At 37.7% G+C, this 16,611-nt stretch overlaps 1 protein-coding gene across 2 annotated transcripts in view; it reads left to right on the top strand.

The window, feature by feature from the left end:
- The window catches only part of RNF180 (ring finger protein 180), a 71,057-nt gene that overhangs the window by 34,606 nt on the left and 19,840 nt on the right, over nt 1-16,611 (top strand). For both annotated transcript variants that reach the window (XM_042825987.1, XM_042825986.1), the window contains exons 5-6: nt 13,311-13,536; nt 16,386-16,511. In XM_042825987.1, the coding sequence (XP_042681921.1) occupies nt 13,311-13,536; nt 16,386-16,511 (352 nt within the window). The remainder of the gene's footprint in view (nt 1-13,310; nt 13,537-16,385; nt 16,512-16,611) is intronic.

Genomic DNA, 16,611 nt, shown 5'->3' with positions numbered 1-16,611 from the left:
TACTAAATCATAACAGAGAGAAAAGATTGAAATTGTTAGGGCTTGTTATTCAGTCCCCTCAAGGCTTTTGAAGGAAGGCTTGCAAGAAGGGAAATGTTGCCACCCTAAAATTTAAAATGCTCTTATCATCTCACTAAATATCTTCTGGGGAAAAAAGTGAAGTAGGATGTGATAGGCTGATTATACGACACAGATAATCAATGTATTGCATAAAATAGGGTATGAATGTTGTAATATCTGCACAGCAAATATAGTTTGCTGTATAAGGAGGTTTGTGTGTTTGTAATAATTAAAACTTTATTATGCATGCATGTGTGCAAGATTTTCCACTTATACCAAGGAATAAAAAATAAGCAGTAATTTCTGCTCAGTTTATAGAAAAGATTTGGGTAACAGCTGTTTAAATAGAGTGTCTAGAAAGAGGATTTATATAAGTACCAGCATACTGATGATGGGCCCCTCTGAAGCCGTCCGTGTTCGTCACTTTCAGACTGAGGCATTTAATGGTTAAACAAGCTTTTGCTTGCAGTTTGGATAACTGGATATGACAAAAGTACAATATCAAGGAAAAAAGACACAGTGCTTATTGATGACAGCTATCATCACAGAACCATAGTTTATACTTTCTGATAAAATAGCATAAAAAATCAGTTGAGATAGCTTAATCAAAATGAGCATCTAGATCTTATTTTTCAGAAAAGCAATATATGGTATATTTGGATGGCATTTTGTTCATGGGGATACCTCCAGGTGTTTGGTTTTTTTTAAAAGCAGGATCAAGTTTCAGCGTCACCCTCAGAAGACTGCATGAAAGGAAAAGGGTCTTGGATTTTTTCAGTTGATACATTAGGGCAAACACTTTGTATTTTTGGTAGTTTATTGTCTTAATTTTACATTGGAATGTCTATTTGAGATGGAATATAAACTGCAACTTTTACTGAGTGAGAACAGTGAAAATATCTTGTTTGGCCTATTTACAAATACTGTTGTTGTAGCTGATTCCTGGAGTTCTAAGCTTAAATCATTTTTTCAGATTATCATTTACAACTGAAAATGTTCTGAAAGGCTATAGGAAATCTGTAGGAAATCAAAGAGATTTGAACAACTTGCAAATTCCCAATATTGGGCTATCTACCTTAATTTTCTTCATATTTTTGAAGTGAGGGTGTACTTTTTGTACCTCCGTTATCTATTTGTTTGCGTTTTAAAGAAAAACTCTGTGATTTTGTCAGATCATTCCTAAAATGCATGAGAAATAAATTCTAGGATTCAAGTCTGATGCAGTATGGATTATTGAGTAGTGATCTTAAGGCATAAAACAGATAAACTAAGGGTGATTAAATCTGATTACTTTCACTTGTATTTATTTTCCTTGGATGTAAGTGAATGTTGTACTTCAACACTGTTAATGATGGAATCTATTTATGTAGTAAATAATCAAGCAGAGTTTAAGGAACTCAGCCAAGATGCATTAAATAGATGGCCTGATTGTTCCAAGCAAGCTGATCACCCAATTGTTCCATCCAGTTAAGGAAACTTTTGAAAACTGGTACAATCATGTAACTGTCAAATATAGATTTAGATCCCTAATTTTAGGATAACGTACTTTAAAGCAATTAATTTCACTCAGTAGATCTTTCTTCTACTGCATTATGTCACAAGCAATGTCTTGATTGTAGAAACCAAAGGTATTAGGATCCTTGTGAAAGCAGGTATCCTGTTTGTACCTTCATTTTAGGGTGAGAGGCAGATGTGCCCTAGCCAGTGGAAAAAATTGGTGAGGCCTCACCTCAAGTACTGCGTTCAGTTTTGTACACCTCAGTACAGAAAGGACATTGAGGTGCTGGAGCAGGTCCAAAGAAGGACAACAAGGCTTGTGAAGGGTTTGGAGAATATGCCTTATGAGGAGCAAATGAAGGAACTGGGGATGTTCAGTCTGTGGAAAAGAAGGCTGAGGGGAGACGTTATTGCTCTCTTCCAAGACCTGAAAGATGCTTACAGTGAGAGTGGGGTTGGTCTCTTCTCACTGGTGACAGATGACAGGATGAGGGGAAGTGGCCTCAAGTTGCGCCAGGGTAAGTTTAGGTTGGATATCAGGAAAAACTTCTTTACAGAAAGGGTTGTTAAGCACAGGAATAGGCTCCCCAGGGAGGTGGTTGAGTCACCATCCCTGGATGTGTTTAAAAACTGTTTGGATGTGGTGCTCAGGGATATGATTTAGTGGAGGGTTGTTTGTTAGGGTAGTTTGGTTAGGTTGTGGTTGGACTCGATGGTCTTTAAGGTCTTTTCCAACCTAAGTGATTCCAGGATTCTGAAGGACACCCTGGGCACCCAGCCCATATGGAAATACATCACATTCCAGTGAGTGCCTAGGTGGTCATAAGCTGGGGAATACTGTAATGGACATCCAGGTGAATGCAGGCAGAACCACAATTAATGTACAAAGGTTGCTCCTAAGGTAATGCTTCCTATTTTACTTTGTTGGCTTATGAAAAGCCATTGAAGAGACAAATGTTGGTGGGATAATAGTAGAGGTTGAACCAGTATTCCATTACATTTGTTGTCATGAGAGAGATGGCAGCACAGGGGCAGTCTGGCAACATGATGTCTGACATGTAAGGGTGTATGAAGCAGAGTGTATCAGTGAATTACTCCATGTGGAAAAAAGTTGCATCTGCTGATATTCATTGACATTTGCTGAGTATTCATGGACACCAGCCACCAGTGAGGTGGTGGCAGGTGTATTTCAGCAGTGGTGACAGCAAGGTGAAAAACAAACCGTATGCAGAACAGCTGTGCACAGCCATCACACCACAAAATGAGGAATGTCTCAATCAGCTCATCCACACAAGTCATCTAGTGGTGGTATCTATGCTGAAAAAGAGTGTTTTGTAGCTGAGAATTTGCTCTGTTAAATAGTGTTATTGTGCTCTTTGTATTTGTTGTAGTTTCCATGCATCTTAGTTTCAGCTGAGATAGAATTATTCTCTTCAGAGTGTCTGATATGATGCTGTGTTTGGTTCTAGGGGAAAAACAGTGTTGATAACACACCAGTGTTTATAGTTGTTTGCTAAGCAGTGTTGTACAGAGCCAAGGCCATTGGCAGCAAAGGGCTCAAGGAGCTGTGAGGGAACAGAATTACAAGAACCAACTTAAACTGGACAAAGGGATGTTCTGTACCATATGACATCAAGGGGAAGGAGTTTTGAAGTGGAGTGGGAGTTCATCTTACCCTCTTGTGCTGCTTGGGGACTAGCTGGGCATTGGTGGGAGGATGGTGAGCAGTTGCATCACTTATTATATACATTTGTATAATGTATATATATATGTGTGTGTGTATAGTCATAACTTTTCTCCTTTTTCTTTTTTCCTATCTTAGTAAGCATTTTTATCTCAACCTACAAGTTCTACTTTTTTTGTTCTTTCCTTCATCCCACTGAGAGGAGAAGGAATGATTGAGCAACTGAGTTAAACTACACCACCACAGAAACAAAATTGTAGGCATTACTTCTGGTATATAGTGTATATACATTCTGGTGTATATACATTGGCTACATTTCTGTTTTAATTCAGTGCTATGATGGTTCTTACCTAAACTATATTCTCTCTATTCTTCTCTTCTGTGCCCCAGAAATGGAGATACATGGAGCTACAGATGGTTTGTAAAGGCTGTTCAGAATAGATGTGGGACTCTCTCTCCAGACAGACCTCTTTTCATGTCATCTTCTCCATGGTCTGCCATACAGTGCATGGAGACTTATTTTAATGATGGGAGTGGGAGTTCTTCACAAAGGGGCCTTTTGTATGCTATTAACTGCGATTGTGTCATGCATCACTATAAATTGCTTTAGATTTATGCTGAATGACAAGAATTTCAAATGCATTGTTTGACATACAATGACTGTATTTATGCAAAGCTGCCAAAATATAGTAGCACTTCTCTAAACACCCTTTCACAGGCATTTTGTTAAGAGCATTTTCCTTGAAAGAGTAACAGTGCATACTCTTCTACAAAGCCTGGAAGTAGATGGAAGAATAAATGCATACAATTGTTATCTCAGTGCTGAAAATCTTTTTGTTTTATTTAAAAGATTTATGAGACGTAATACTAATATTTCAATTTAAAAAATAACTTTATTGATTCTCTAGTTTTTATAGATGCAACTTGACAAGATTGTTTCTTTTTACCATGACCAGAATAAACTACTAGCAGAAGAGAACGCGTAGTGATTGCTTTCTCTGTGCAGAATTTGGAGACTTCTGGGAATTAATTTTTTCCGTCATATTATTTGAAATACTAGTTGTTATAAAGATGAGTTACTGTTAACATTCACTTTAGTGTTAGGTTTTCAGGGGTGATATAAAGATTCAAGCATTGAAATGACTGTTATTTGAGTACTTCAAGTAATATGTATTCCAGTAGCGTACTTCTGAATTTACCTTGGTAATTAAATTATTCTAATAGGAAAAATACTTCTTATTAACGAAATGAAGTAGATCTCCTCACCTTCAAGAAATCTTCATAAAAGTTATGTTTGTAGGTGTTCCTTTAACAATAAATTTGATTCTCCTAAGAGAAATTTCCAAGAGGATAATAATGCCAATTTAGATTTATGTTCCAAAATCAAAACAATTACTTCAAAATCAGTTCAGTTACTTCATAAAAGGAACCAGAGTTTGTCCATGATTCTTTACAAAAAATGTGTAAACAATTTCAAGTCCATCATAATGGGAAACAGATGCTTGTTAAAAAAAAAGGAGATGTATAAAATAACCAGGTACAATTCCATTATCTGTGTGGGTGGCTTGTTTCAACCTGATTAAAACATTATAAATCAGTATAAAACAGTAGTAAATTAAAATACTCATTGCCAGTTCTGGGAGGTTTTTACTGGAATAAAAACATTAGATACTTTTCTTCTCCTTTACCTGTATGTGTGGGATTTGGTTTTTGTTTTTCATTTCTTTCACAAAATATGTGGTTTATTTTCACTTTGAATTATTAATTGCATCTATAAGATGTGTCATCTCTTTATTCCGTCTAGCGGTTTAAAAATTTCAGGCTGATTGAATTGCTGTGCCTTCTGTTGTAAGATGTATTTTAGGCTTTTATTTCACTGTCCCCTTTCTAGTTTTCAATGTCAGTTTTTTAAATTGTAGCCTCTCAGACTTGGATATTATATTCTAGCAGAGGTCTCAGTAACAACTGGTACAGAATTGCAAGGGAGTCTTTAAAAGCAATCTGTCTAAGCAATACAAGGAGAAATTTCTTTGGGGCAAGCACAGGTTATTTTCTTTAAATAGTTTTCTGTAGCCACATTTTCCCTGTGGGTATGAAGGCATCCTAGCATTCAGTAAATATGAGGAGTTTTTTGGTCCTCCAAGTCTCAATAGAATTGACAGATTTGTCACTTCCTTGCATCATCCATTGGTGTTACCTCTGATCTGGTGCCGTTGTAATTGGCCTCAGTGAAAGGCAGCATGACATAATGTAAGTGAAATGCATGTAGTTCTTTGGCCCTAGATGCTTGACTTCTTGCTTAGAAACCACGGTGAATAATGTCCAGAAGCACTGTTCCAGTGTTTGTAAGTACTGATCCAAGACCCTGTGTCCATCCATAACAGTTGCTCAGTTTCTTGTTCATAGTTACCACAATGTTTCCACCTGAACGTTTTCCAGCATATGACAAGACATTTATATTTAATACATATTAATATATATTACTTATTTGTATTTCAGGATGCACAACACACCTTTGAAATAATCAGAAGTGATTTCAGACTATCTCTCAAAGAGTTGTTGCGTGTGCACAGCCCTGTCAGCACTTTTGATCTATACTCCTGTCATTTAAAACCTACTTATTTTTCTCAATTATGTTCTGCACATAATGATTGGGTAAACTTAACGCGGTGAGAAATATAGCTTGCCTGTGTTGCTTATTATGTCATCATTCAGTATTAAGAAAAGTTTGTAGTTGTACTATGGTAGACATCATTAACTGAAGAAAGAAAAAGATCTGAGATTGATACGGTAAAGTTAGTTTGTGCACAAATATTTGATTAGACAAATCAAATTAAGCATATTTGATTAAGCAGGCTGCTAGAGGATGGGAAAAAAAATGTAGGATAAGGATGTGTTTTCAGATAAGTAAAGTGGTAGCCTTCATGAATAAACATAACTTCAGAATAACTTTCAGTTAATAGAGAGGGAAAGGGAATTTGGGTGTTAAGGAGGATGTCTTCTCTGAGAAGATGGAAGACAGGTAGTTTGTTATTTTCTCTGAAACATGAGGAAGGTAACTGGAAGTAAGAGAGCAAATATCTGATTTTCACTTGTATTATTTATTCATTTATTGTTGTCTCTTTAAAGCCTCTCATATTAAAAGCACAGGTGTCTCATCAGTACATGCCTTGGAAGCTGTGGTTTGCAGAGCACTTCAGTGAAGGAAATGGATAGCACCATTGCCTGCAGCTATTTCTAAATGACACAAAATAAAGATAAAAATAAATATGCTGCTTGCTTTAAACAAAAGTTCTCTGTGGAAGAAAACGTTCCTTAGTTGTTTTTCCCTTGAGCAATTTATACAACCCAAATGCAGCAGAGAGAGTCTGAAGAGAGGCCATGGCTCCTGGTAGTAGGCAGTTCTGTGGAACTGCTTAAGTTGCTTTTCCATGCTTTGAAGTTTTTAGCTTGCTTTTGGATCTTTCTAAAATGTTGTATTGTAGAGTGCAGGTAGTTCAGAGTGAATTATTGATTTGTGCAGATATGTAAGCTGTGGGCATTGGTGCTTGCACTCTATTATGATTCATCTATTTTGAGTTTAGGTTTGCTAGTAGCCTAAAAAGATGTGTATTCATCATATCAGTCAACAAATATAGAGTGCTTAAAGATATACAATCCCCAGAGGACCTTATTACCTGATCTGAAAGAAATTTCGCTAGGTTAGTTAGCAGAGATTTATGATTTTTCCTGCTATATTTTGGACTTGATTTGCTTGCTTCCGACCAATTTAGTCTGCAGAAATCAGGTTACATGATTTCTGATCAAAGCAACAACATATTAATGCTCTTTTCGTCACTAGAAGTTGTTAATGTGAATAGGTAAAGCCTACTTTCCTATTTCTTCGTCTCTTATAACTAACATATTTATGCATCCTCCCTTGTATGATTATTTGCTCTTTCTTTACTCTCTCTACCACTAAGTATCCCAGCTCTTATTTAGCTGTTAAAGCTCCTTACAGTACTGCTCTCCTATACCATCTCCCCACTTCACTCTTCCAAGTCTTTGTTGCAGACACTTACAAATTTTCCCACAATAATCACAGAATCACAGAATATCTGTAGTTGAAAGGGAACAAAAGGATCTAGTCCAGCTGCTGGCACCACATGAAGCTATCCAAAAATCAGCATTTCTTGAACTCTAGCAGGTTGGGGCTGTGACCTCTGCCCTGGGCAGCGTGTTCCAGGGCCCAACCACCTGTGGTGAAGAACCTTTAGTCTGATATCCAACCTGACCCTTCCCTGATGCAGCTTCATGCCATCCTCTCAGGTCCTATGACTGTCACCATAGGGAAGAGATCAGTGCCTGCCCCTCTGCTACTTACCAGAGAGAGCTGTAGACCATCATGAGGCTTCACCAGGCTGAACAAACCAAGTGACCTTAGCTGTATCCTTCACTATCTTTATCGCCCTCCTTTCAACTCTCTTAAAGTAGTTTTAAAGTGATGGCACTCGTTTCAGTCTATCTGTCAATTTTTATGAAATTCTTGGGGAGTTCTACCATTATATCAGATTTGGTTACAATTGACTAATGGATTTCAAAGCTGCTGTGGAACAACCTGACAGATATGGCGATCTGATGAGTTGTATTTTTGTAGGAAGTTAGGCTAAAACAACTGATGTTTTTTTTCCAATAATAACCAAGTATTTATTTCTTCTTGATCTACTTGTGTACAAAACAGAGCCTATATTCATTCTTTCAAACTTTTCAGACTGTTAGTGTACAGTTCTGATTATATAATATGAATAAAGTCTTTAGAGCTGCAGATCACTGTAGTATCGTTTATGTTCGGTTTATGAATAGCAGGGAACAGACAAAGGAACAGGTTCCAAGAGACCAAAGGGGACTATGCACTCAAAATGTGAGGTATGCAAATGTACAGCAAATCATGTCTTCCTCCTGGTTTGTAAACACAAGAAAGTGGCTTTATGTATTCTTCTCTCACAGACCACTGTTCCCATTTCAAGGTACTGTTTGAGATACTGTACATGTAAGAAGGCAAAGGAGTAATTGCTTCTGCAAAGAAACTATAGTTTATCTCCCTTTACATTAGGCATGCAAGGACAGAACAAGGTTTTTTTTCCTCTGAACGAATCTACATAATAGCTGGTCTGATCACTACATATGTCATTATCTGGAAAAAAAATGGTCATTATATTATATTACAAATGCCGTCTGGAATGGGATTTACAAAGTTTTATGGAGAGGATGAAGAACTTTTTTTAAACACTAAGAATTTTCAAGTGTATTTGATGAGCTGTGCACTATTAATGTATTTTTCCATAGTGTTTGTTCCACAGAGTTCTCCATCACTCTTACACAATCTCATTCAATGCAATGCCCAGCTATTTCATCATGTGCATTACTAGACTTAAGCCAGCACTTCACACCGCTAGGTGTTTTTCAAGTCCACCATACAGCACACTACTGTCCTTCTTAGCAATTCCCATATACAGATTATTTCTCATTCTTAGCATCACAAGTACTACAAAATGGTCACCGGATAAAAGCATGTCCAGGCTGAATGGATTACCCCTGAAACTTCCATCATGGAAGTTATTGGAGAATCTACATCATTCTATTTTAACTCCTTGTTAGAAGTATTAGAGAATGTAGTCCTATGAGGCATGTATAGTCATCTTGTGCTATCATTTCAGGGCAATTTATTGATACATTATTATGTACTCATAAGTCAACTGCTAATTAATTTGGACTTACGTTTACCTAAAGCATTCATAGATACCTTTATTCTTCTGATTAAAAAGTGAAATATATGGAAAACATTCTGTAATGTTTACTTAGCTTCAGAGCCCTTCAAAAATCCACCTTTGATCATTAATCTTTGCTGGCATAATATCTCTATGAAATACAGCTTTATGTATGTGGTTTTTTTCAGATTTATTTCAGGCAGTTCGTTTTGCAAAGTAACTCTGAGAACTGCAGAGTTCTGCAAGTTGAAGAACTGGTATTTTCTTCATTACCATTCACTGTTATTATGGACATTTAAAATAACTTTAAAAGCATTCTAAATTACTTCATTTAAAATGACATTTCTTTTAAGGCTTTCTCTTCATTGTTTGTCATCTTGGTGCACTTGTTGTTCTGTGTATGCTGTTATCCTGGTTTCAGCTGGGGCAGAGTTGATTTTTTTCTTCATAATGTCTGGAGAAGGCTGTAGGGTGACCTCATTGCAGCCTTCCAGTACCTAAAGGTAGCCTATAAACAGGAGAAGAGTCAACTTCTTGCAAGGGTAGATAATGGCAGGACAAGGGAGAATGGTTTTAAGTTGAGGGAGGGAAGATTTATGTTGGAATTTAGGGGGAAATTCTTTACAGAGAGAGTGGTGAAGTGCTGGAACAGGCTGCCCAGAGAGGTTGTGGATGCCCCGTCCCTGGAGGTGTTCAAGGCCAGGTTGGGTGGGGCCCTGACCAGCCTGGTCTACTATTAGATATGGATGTTGCTGGCCCTGCGTGTGGCAGGGGGTTGGAGCTTAATGATCCTTGAGGTCCCTGCCAACCCAAGCTATTCTATGGTTCTGTGATGCTATGGTGTGGTACTATGTTTTGGCTTTGCTGTTCTGATCATACTCCAATTTTTTCTCTCAATTTTCTTTTTCTGGTAGCACGCATATAAAATGTTATCTTGTTAATGTCTAACCCACTAATTTAGATATTTCTCATTCTTAGAATGTAGAGTAAATCTCACATTAAATATCATATTGTTAACTGATATCTGTGTTCTCTCTGAATGTGAAACAGAATTAAACACTTCCACATAGTTGAGCCAAACTACATTATACTCCTTACATTTAGCTGATGTTGTTTACAGACAATACAAGCAGAATTTGGTACGTTGTTCCTTTGTTATTTTATTAATGACCGTCTGCTACCTGTCCATGAAGTGTTAGTAATTATAGTCAGATGATACTATCAGTTTTAGCAGTTCCCAAGAGACTTGAGAAGGTTGAAGTTTGTGTGGATTCTTACCTTTCTTTCATTTCTTAGTAATAGTAGCAGCATCGTTTTGCTTTCAGGGTTTTTCTGGTAGTATTCTATGTCTTTTCCTTTTTGTCACTGTCTTCGATGTCTGTCGTTTCTCAATTTTGTCTGTATTATAGTTCTGCAAGAGTAGTGGTCTGTCTTACACTTTAAAGATCTCAAGCACGGAAGCTCTCCTTTTAATACAAATATTCAGGCTTAACTGCAGAAGAAAAATGGTAACCCTGTAAAATATTTGCACAAGCTTAGCACTATCATTTAGAAGTTGCTTTGATTTAACTTTGTGATTCTAAAATAATGCAGTGTGCATAGATAGGTCTTTTGAGAAGAGGGGCAAAGCAGTGATATATATAGATATATATAGATATATAAAGAGCAATGATAGCTCTTCCTCTGATCCACTAATCGAATTACTCATAACTGGAGTCTAATAGAGACATTGGGATGATTTTGATATGCCTTCTAATCGTAAATGGCTCTGAAATTCTCCTGTCTGTTCATCTTACCCTGATTTCAAAGTCTCTGAACCAACAAGAACCCTTGAATTCTCAGCCATTTTGCCACTAGTTCCATCATTTGTTTAATTGATTCATGGAAAATGTTTGACTTGCTGCCCCTGAGCAAGATACCTCAACTACACATCCTCTCCACATTTCCTCTCAAGTCAGCCTTCATCAAAACCAGTCAGCAAAGATTGCTTCCACTCCACAACTTTTAGATTTATGCTAGCTTTTAATTATGATTTTATCCTTACATGGCAGAGTTCTGTGGGTTGGAGCTGGGACTGGGGGATGTTCTTGTCGCAACGTATCAGAGTTTCCTTATATCTACCAAAGTCATCTGTGTCATGTATCAAGCTGTGACTACGCTCCTTGCTTCCTGTGCCAGTGTTGTTTCCATGTTATGTCAATGAAATTGTGTTGTGAGGCTTCCTTCATTTTAAAATTACCTAATGGCAGTCAACTCCTAGTGATCTTTTACCATGTTGTTCAGGTGTGGGATATTTGTGCTGTAAGTATAGGGACAGTCTGGGTTAAAGAGAATAATTGATTTGGTGTAATACAGTGCTTCTCTAACACTCCTTTGGGCAAGCTTTCCCCAGAATCTGACAGTTGTTTTCCTGCAGCACAGAACTAGAAATAGTAGTCCCAGGCAGACTACATCGGCTGTGCGTCAGGACAGCCTAGTTGCATTTACAGTAAATTTCAATACTTGCAAATATTTGCTGGATCCATCTCAGATCTGGAATAGAGAAAGCTGGAGTAATAAATGCTGAGGTAAGTGTTACAAGATCCACATACACATTGAGACTCTGGGTTCCATGTGATCTTACGATTGGAGACAGTGCTAAACCCAAGATGTCTCCATGCACCAGAATCTCTTAGCACTTCGGCAACTGTTCTGGAAAGCAGATCATATAGAGTTGAGATAGTCTGGTAGGACTACTACTTAATACAGCTGATAAATTATAGGTAAATATTTTTGATTTGTGTTCTTAAATGCATTCCACAGTGTCTGTATTGTTAGAGGCTTTCATTATTTTCACTGGTCGGTGTCCCAGGCAACAGTTGGCTGACAGTAATGAGAGAAGACAGAAATCCAAACCAGTAAGTTATAAATGTAGTCACTTCTGAGATCAACAGAGACTGTCATATCCATAGTAGGCATAAAATAATAGTTATTGTTAGTATTTGCTATACGAGCATCAGACAGTGCTTGTTTGCCATGGCTCACAAGAAGTTATCCTCAGTGCATTCCTGGAGTCTCCTGGTCTACGCTGCAGCTCACTGTGCCACTTTTCCAACAGATGTCAGGGTGGTTTAAGCCGCCCAGCAGGATGAGAGGCTATAATTTCAGTGCCACCTGTAGCTGGAGAAAGAAGCCTTATCAAAATGTTCTGCTTGACCAGATGGCCTTTAGTAAACACAAAGACACATGGCTCCCTTCGTTGTCTTGATCTGTAACTCTCAACCAACGTGCTCTTGGCCGTTCTTCACTCTATTCCTTCCTTCCTTGATGTAGAGTTCAGTATCTCCCCTCCTTCCTTGCCCCTCCATTCTGAACAGTTTGTAGCCACTGATAGCCACATTCCAGTCATGGGAATCATCCCTTCAGGTTTCAGTGACAGCAACTACATCATGGTTTGCTAGTAGCACAGCGGCTTCCATCTCATGGTGTTTGTTTCCCAGTCTGTATGCATTGGTGTAGAGGCACTTCACTTGGGAGCCAACCTTGTTGCTTTCTTGGAGGATAACTCCTTGATTCTTCTTAAGTGTTTTTCTTGAGTTTCCCTATTGCTTTCTCCTTTTGCCTCATATTGTCATAAGATTTCAAGTGTGCTGCAGTGTTGACAGCACATGTCAGGGCAGCAGATTGAGACACCCTGTGCCACTAACCCAGCTGTGCTGTCCCACACCTTGTTAAGTGCAGGCTTGCTATCATCTCCCTCCACCTTCAACCTTAGTTTAAAGTAGTGCCGATTTAGAATGTCAAGTATGCATGCTGGAGCCTGCAAGAAATCCCTGACTCAGCTGAACTTTCTACTTTAAGGTTTAGTTTCTGCATTATAGTAATAAAATTGTGTCTTGCTTCGAATTGTGAATCACTGTTCGTGCTGAAGCATGTACTTTGCTAGTGACAACTTCTCAAGTGAAGAACAATGTCCAGGTTATTTTTATTTTTAGATTTTAGTTTCGTTTTGCCTCTCTTGGGAAAGTATTCAGTTATTTTCATAATAGTTGTAAGTATATAGTTAAAATTTATTTTTAAAAAAATGTGACCACAGTGCATCTGTATTCAACATTATTGCTTTTGTTATTTCTTTTACTGTCTCATATGATTTTTGTTCTCCTTCTATCAGAATACTTATGACATTCCTGTCTTACCAAGTAACCTATATTAAAAATTAATATCACCAATGTGTACTAGCTTCTTAACCATTCTTTAAAACACTTTCCTGCTGATTAGTTTATCCAAAACAGTTTTGAGATGAGCTGTGCAGAGATGTTTTCTATTTCTTTTTCTTCTTGCAGACTGCAAATGATAATCTGCATACAGACGATGAGCCTGAACTCAGAGGAGATAAGGAAAGCTATCTCTGTGCAGTGTGCCTGGATGTTTATTTCAATCCTTACATGTGTTACCCATGCCACCATATCTTTTGTGAACCCTGCTTAAGGATGCTTGCCAAAGACAATCCAACCAGCACTCCATGTCCACTGTGTCGCACTACAATTGCCAGAGTCTTTTTCCAAACAGGTAACAAATTGAAAGTTTTTACAAAGTAGAAAATTATTTCTGATTTTTCATTTGTGTATTACAGAGAGTTACAGAATGGTTGATGTTGGATAGGACCTCTGGAGAGCATCTACTCCAACATTTCCTGTCTGAGCAGAATCCCTAAAGCAAAACCAGGATTGTGTCCAGACAGCTATTGAATATCTCCAGGGAAGGCGGCTCCACAAATTCTTTGGACAGCCACTTACTGCACTCAGTCATCTTCACAGTAAACAAGTTTTTTCTTGTGTTCAGTCAGAACTTCCTGTGTTTGAGTTTGTGCCCATTGCCTCTCATCCTAACATTGGCCCCTACTGAAAAGAGTCTGGCCCAATTTACTTGACACCTTCTCTTCAGGTACACATTGATCAGATTTCCCCTGAGCCTTCTTTTCTCCAGACTGAACAGGCCCAGCCCCTTCAGCCTTTCTGATAGAAGAGATGCTCTAATGCCTTCATCATTAACTGCCCTTTTCTATGCCCTGTTCTGGAGCTCCCTGTTTCTCTTGTACTAGGGAGCCCAGAACTGGACACAGTACTCCAGATGAGGCCTTACCTGGGCATAGTAGAGGGAGAGTAAATGGAGAGGATAACTTTCCTCAATGTGCTGGCAATGCTGTTCCTCATATAGTCCAGGATACCGCTGACCTTGGCCACAGGGCACACTGCTAGCTCATAGTCAGCTTGATGTCCACCAGACTCATATGTCTCTATCCACAGGGTTACATTAGCCCCAGACTGTATCTGTACAGGGTGTTATTCCACCAGGGGGGCACTACCCCACTCCTGTCTTTGTTGAATTTCAAGACATCTGAATAAATATGTAGTTAAAAGTATAGTGTACAATCATCAAATTAGTCTCTTGTCCAGAGAGATAATAGCATGCAATGAGTACATCCAGAATTCATTGAGAGCAAAATTTAGTCTTGTTATCCATTGCGAGGATTTCTTTGTGTTTAACTTGTTCTAGGACTGTTTCATGCAGGTTTGGTATTTGAAGTGAGATTCTGATATTTTGTATTTCCTTTCTTCTTGTTGAATAAATCTTACAAACTCCAGGCATTATAAACATACATTGTGTCAAAATACTTCACTGAAGTTATTTTTAAATGGCTAACTTAATTACCAAAAAAAACCCTTTTTGGTTTTATGATTTTAATTCTGCTATAAGTGAAAATAAAGCTTGGCAGAGCTACAGAATTCTCCTATCTTCTTTTTAAACCCTTTCTTCGTGGCCTCTGCACTCTTCTATTTGGTATTCCTGTCTTTAAGCAGTAGGAATACATGGTAAGTAATGATCGGCATATATAGAGCAGCATAAATCAGTCTTTTTTACCTGAAGCTTTAAAAGGTGAATTCAAACACCACAAATGAAATTCCACTACAGCGAATTACCTCTGTGGTATTTGGAGGACTTTGCGGCACTTCAAAGTGTACATACACAATAACATGATGGTCCAGAGGAGGACTATGAAGAAGATCAGCAGGCTGGAGCACCTCCCTTACTAGGACAGACTGGGAGAGCTGGGGCTGTTCAGCCAGACAAGAGAAGGCACCGAGGAGAACTTATAGCATCCTTTCAGTACCTGAAGGGGGCCTACAGGAAAGCTGGGGAGGGACTTTTTATAAGGCATGTAGTGACAGGATGAGGGGGAATGGTTTTCAACTGAAAAATGGTGGATTTAGACTAGATATCAGGAAGAAGTTATTTACTATGAGAGTGGTGATACACTGGAATAGGTTGCCCAGCACAACTGTGGATGCCCCCTCCCTGGAGCTGTTCAAAGCCAGGATGGATGGGGCTTTGAGCATCCTGATCTAGAAGTAGGTGTTCCTGCCTACAGCAGTAAGTTGGAATTAGATGAACCCAAACCATTCTATGATTCGGTGATTCGGTGATTCATCTGTCCTGTTGCCTACATCAGATGAGCCTTTTCTATCTTTTCTATCCTTGAAAAAAAAAACTGCAATGAATAAAGTAAAGTAATAGTACATAAGATTTTTCAGAGGTCCCTGAAAGGCCTTTTCTTTCTTTTAAGACATACAAGGAATTGTGGCAGCAGCAGCTATGTTATTAGTTTTTATCTGGAGACCTGACATTTAGGAGGTAGAATATTAGTTAAACAATTGAAAATGTGGGTTTTTAAGTTTTTCATACTAATTGCTAACTTAACAACTCTGTCTGCTATCATCAGATCAATTCATTTTTGTAGTAGAAAAATACTGTTAAACTTTATTTTCCATTCTTTTATTTCTCTGGATGAGTTAGTTTTTCCAGTTTTGATTTGCAGACCATGTAGATATTAACTGAAATTACATCTTCATGAGCTGATAAGCTCTTGAGATTCATAGGTTATTATCAACTTCTACAACCTGTCATTACCATTCTATGAATGTTCCTGTTAATGATGTATTTTTAAAATGTTCAAAATAATTTTTAGACTTCTCTCTTCTCTGCATTGTTGTCTGTTATTGAGTGACAGTATTAAAACAAAAAACAATACAAGCTGAGAATTAGTACCATAGTCAGACTGATAGATTCATAGAAGTGCAAATAGGCCTGCAAATTAAATTAACTGATTTAGAATGTATTTTGTTTTGTTAGCATTTGACATCATCTTTTCTAAATGTTTTATTTCTGAGGGAAAAGCATGTTTAAATCTTATTCTTGCCATGTATGGAAAGGATTTTTGATTCAAATAAACTTGAAGAGATGTTACAAAAGTGCATTTCACAGTAGACAGGGCACTTTTAATTTGTTGCATAGCCATATACAATTTTTGCTATATTTATAGCATTTATACATGTGTTGTTTCCCATTAATTGTTGTAGAACTGAACAACTCTACAAAGTCCTTTTTCCCTACGGAATATTTGAAGTTACAAGAAAGTTTTCAAAAATCTAATTCTGCAAAATGGCCTCTACCAAGCTGCAAGAAAGCTTTCAGAGTTTTTGAAGGTAAGAACATTGCTTACATATCATTTTAGACAAGAATAATTTTTAGACTTAGTATCTGTATTTGTTGAAGTTTTTTCCAATCTTCATTCAGTCTTGAATA

Source organism: Centrocercus urophasianus, unplaced genomic scaffold (assembly GCF_019232065.1).
Source record: "Centrocercus urophasianus isolate 14NV4802_14NV808 unplaced genomic scaffold, USGS_Curo_1.0 seq_25, whole genome shotgun sequence".
Lineage (NCBI taxonomy): Eukaryota > Metazoa > Chordata > Aves > Galliformes > Phasianidae > Centrocercus > Centrocercus urophasianus.
The sequence above is the reverse complement of the archived record's forward strand: the minus strand, read 5'-3'. Positions and strand labels throughout refer to the sequence as shown.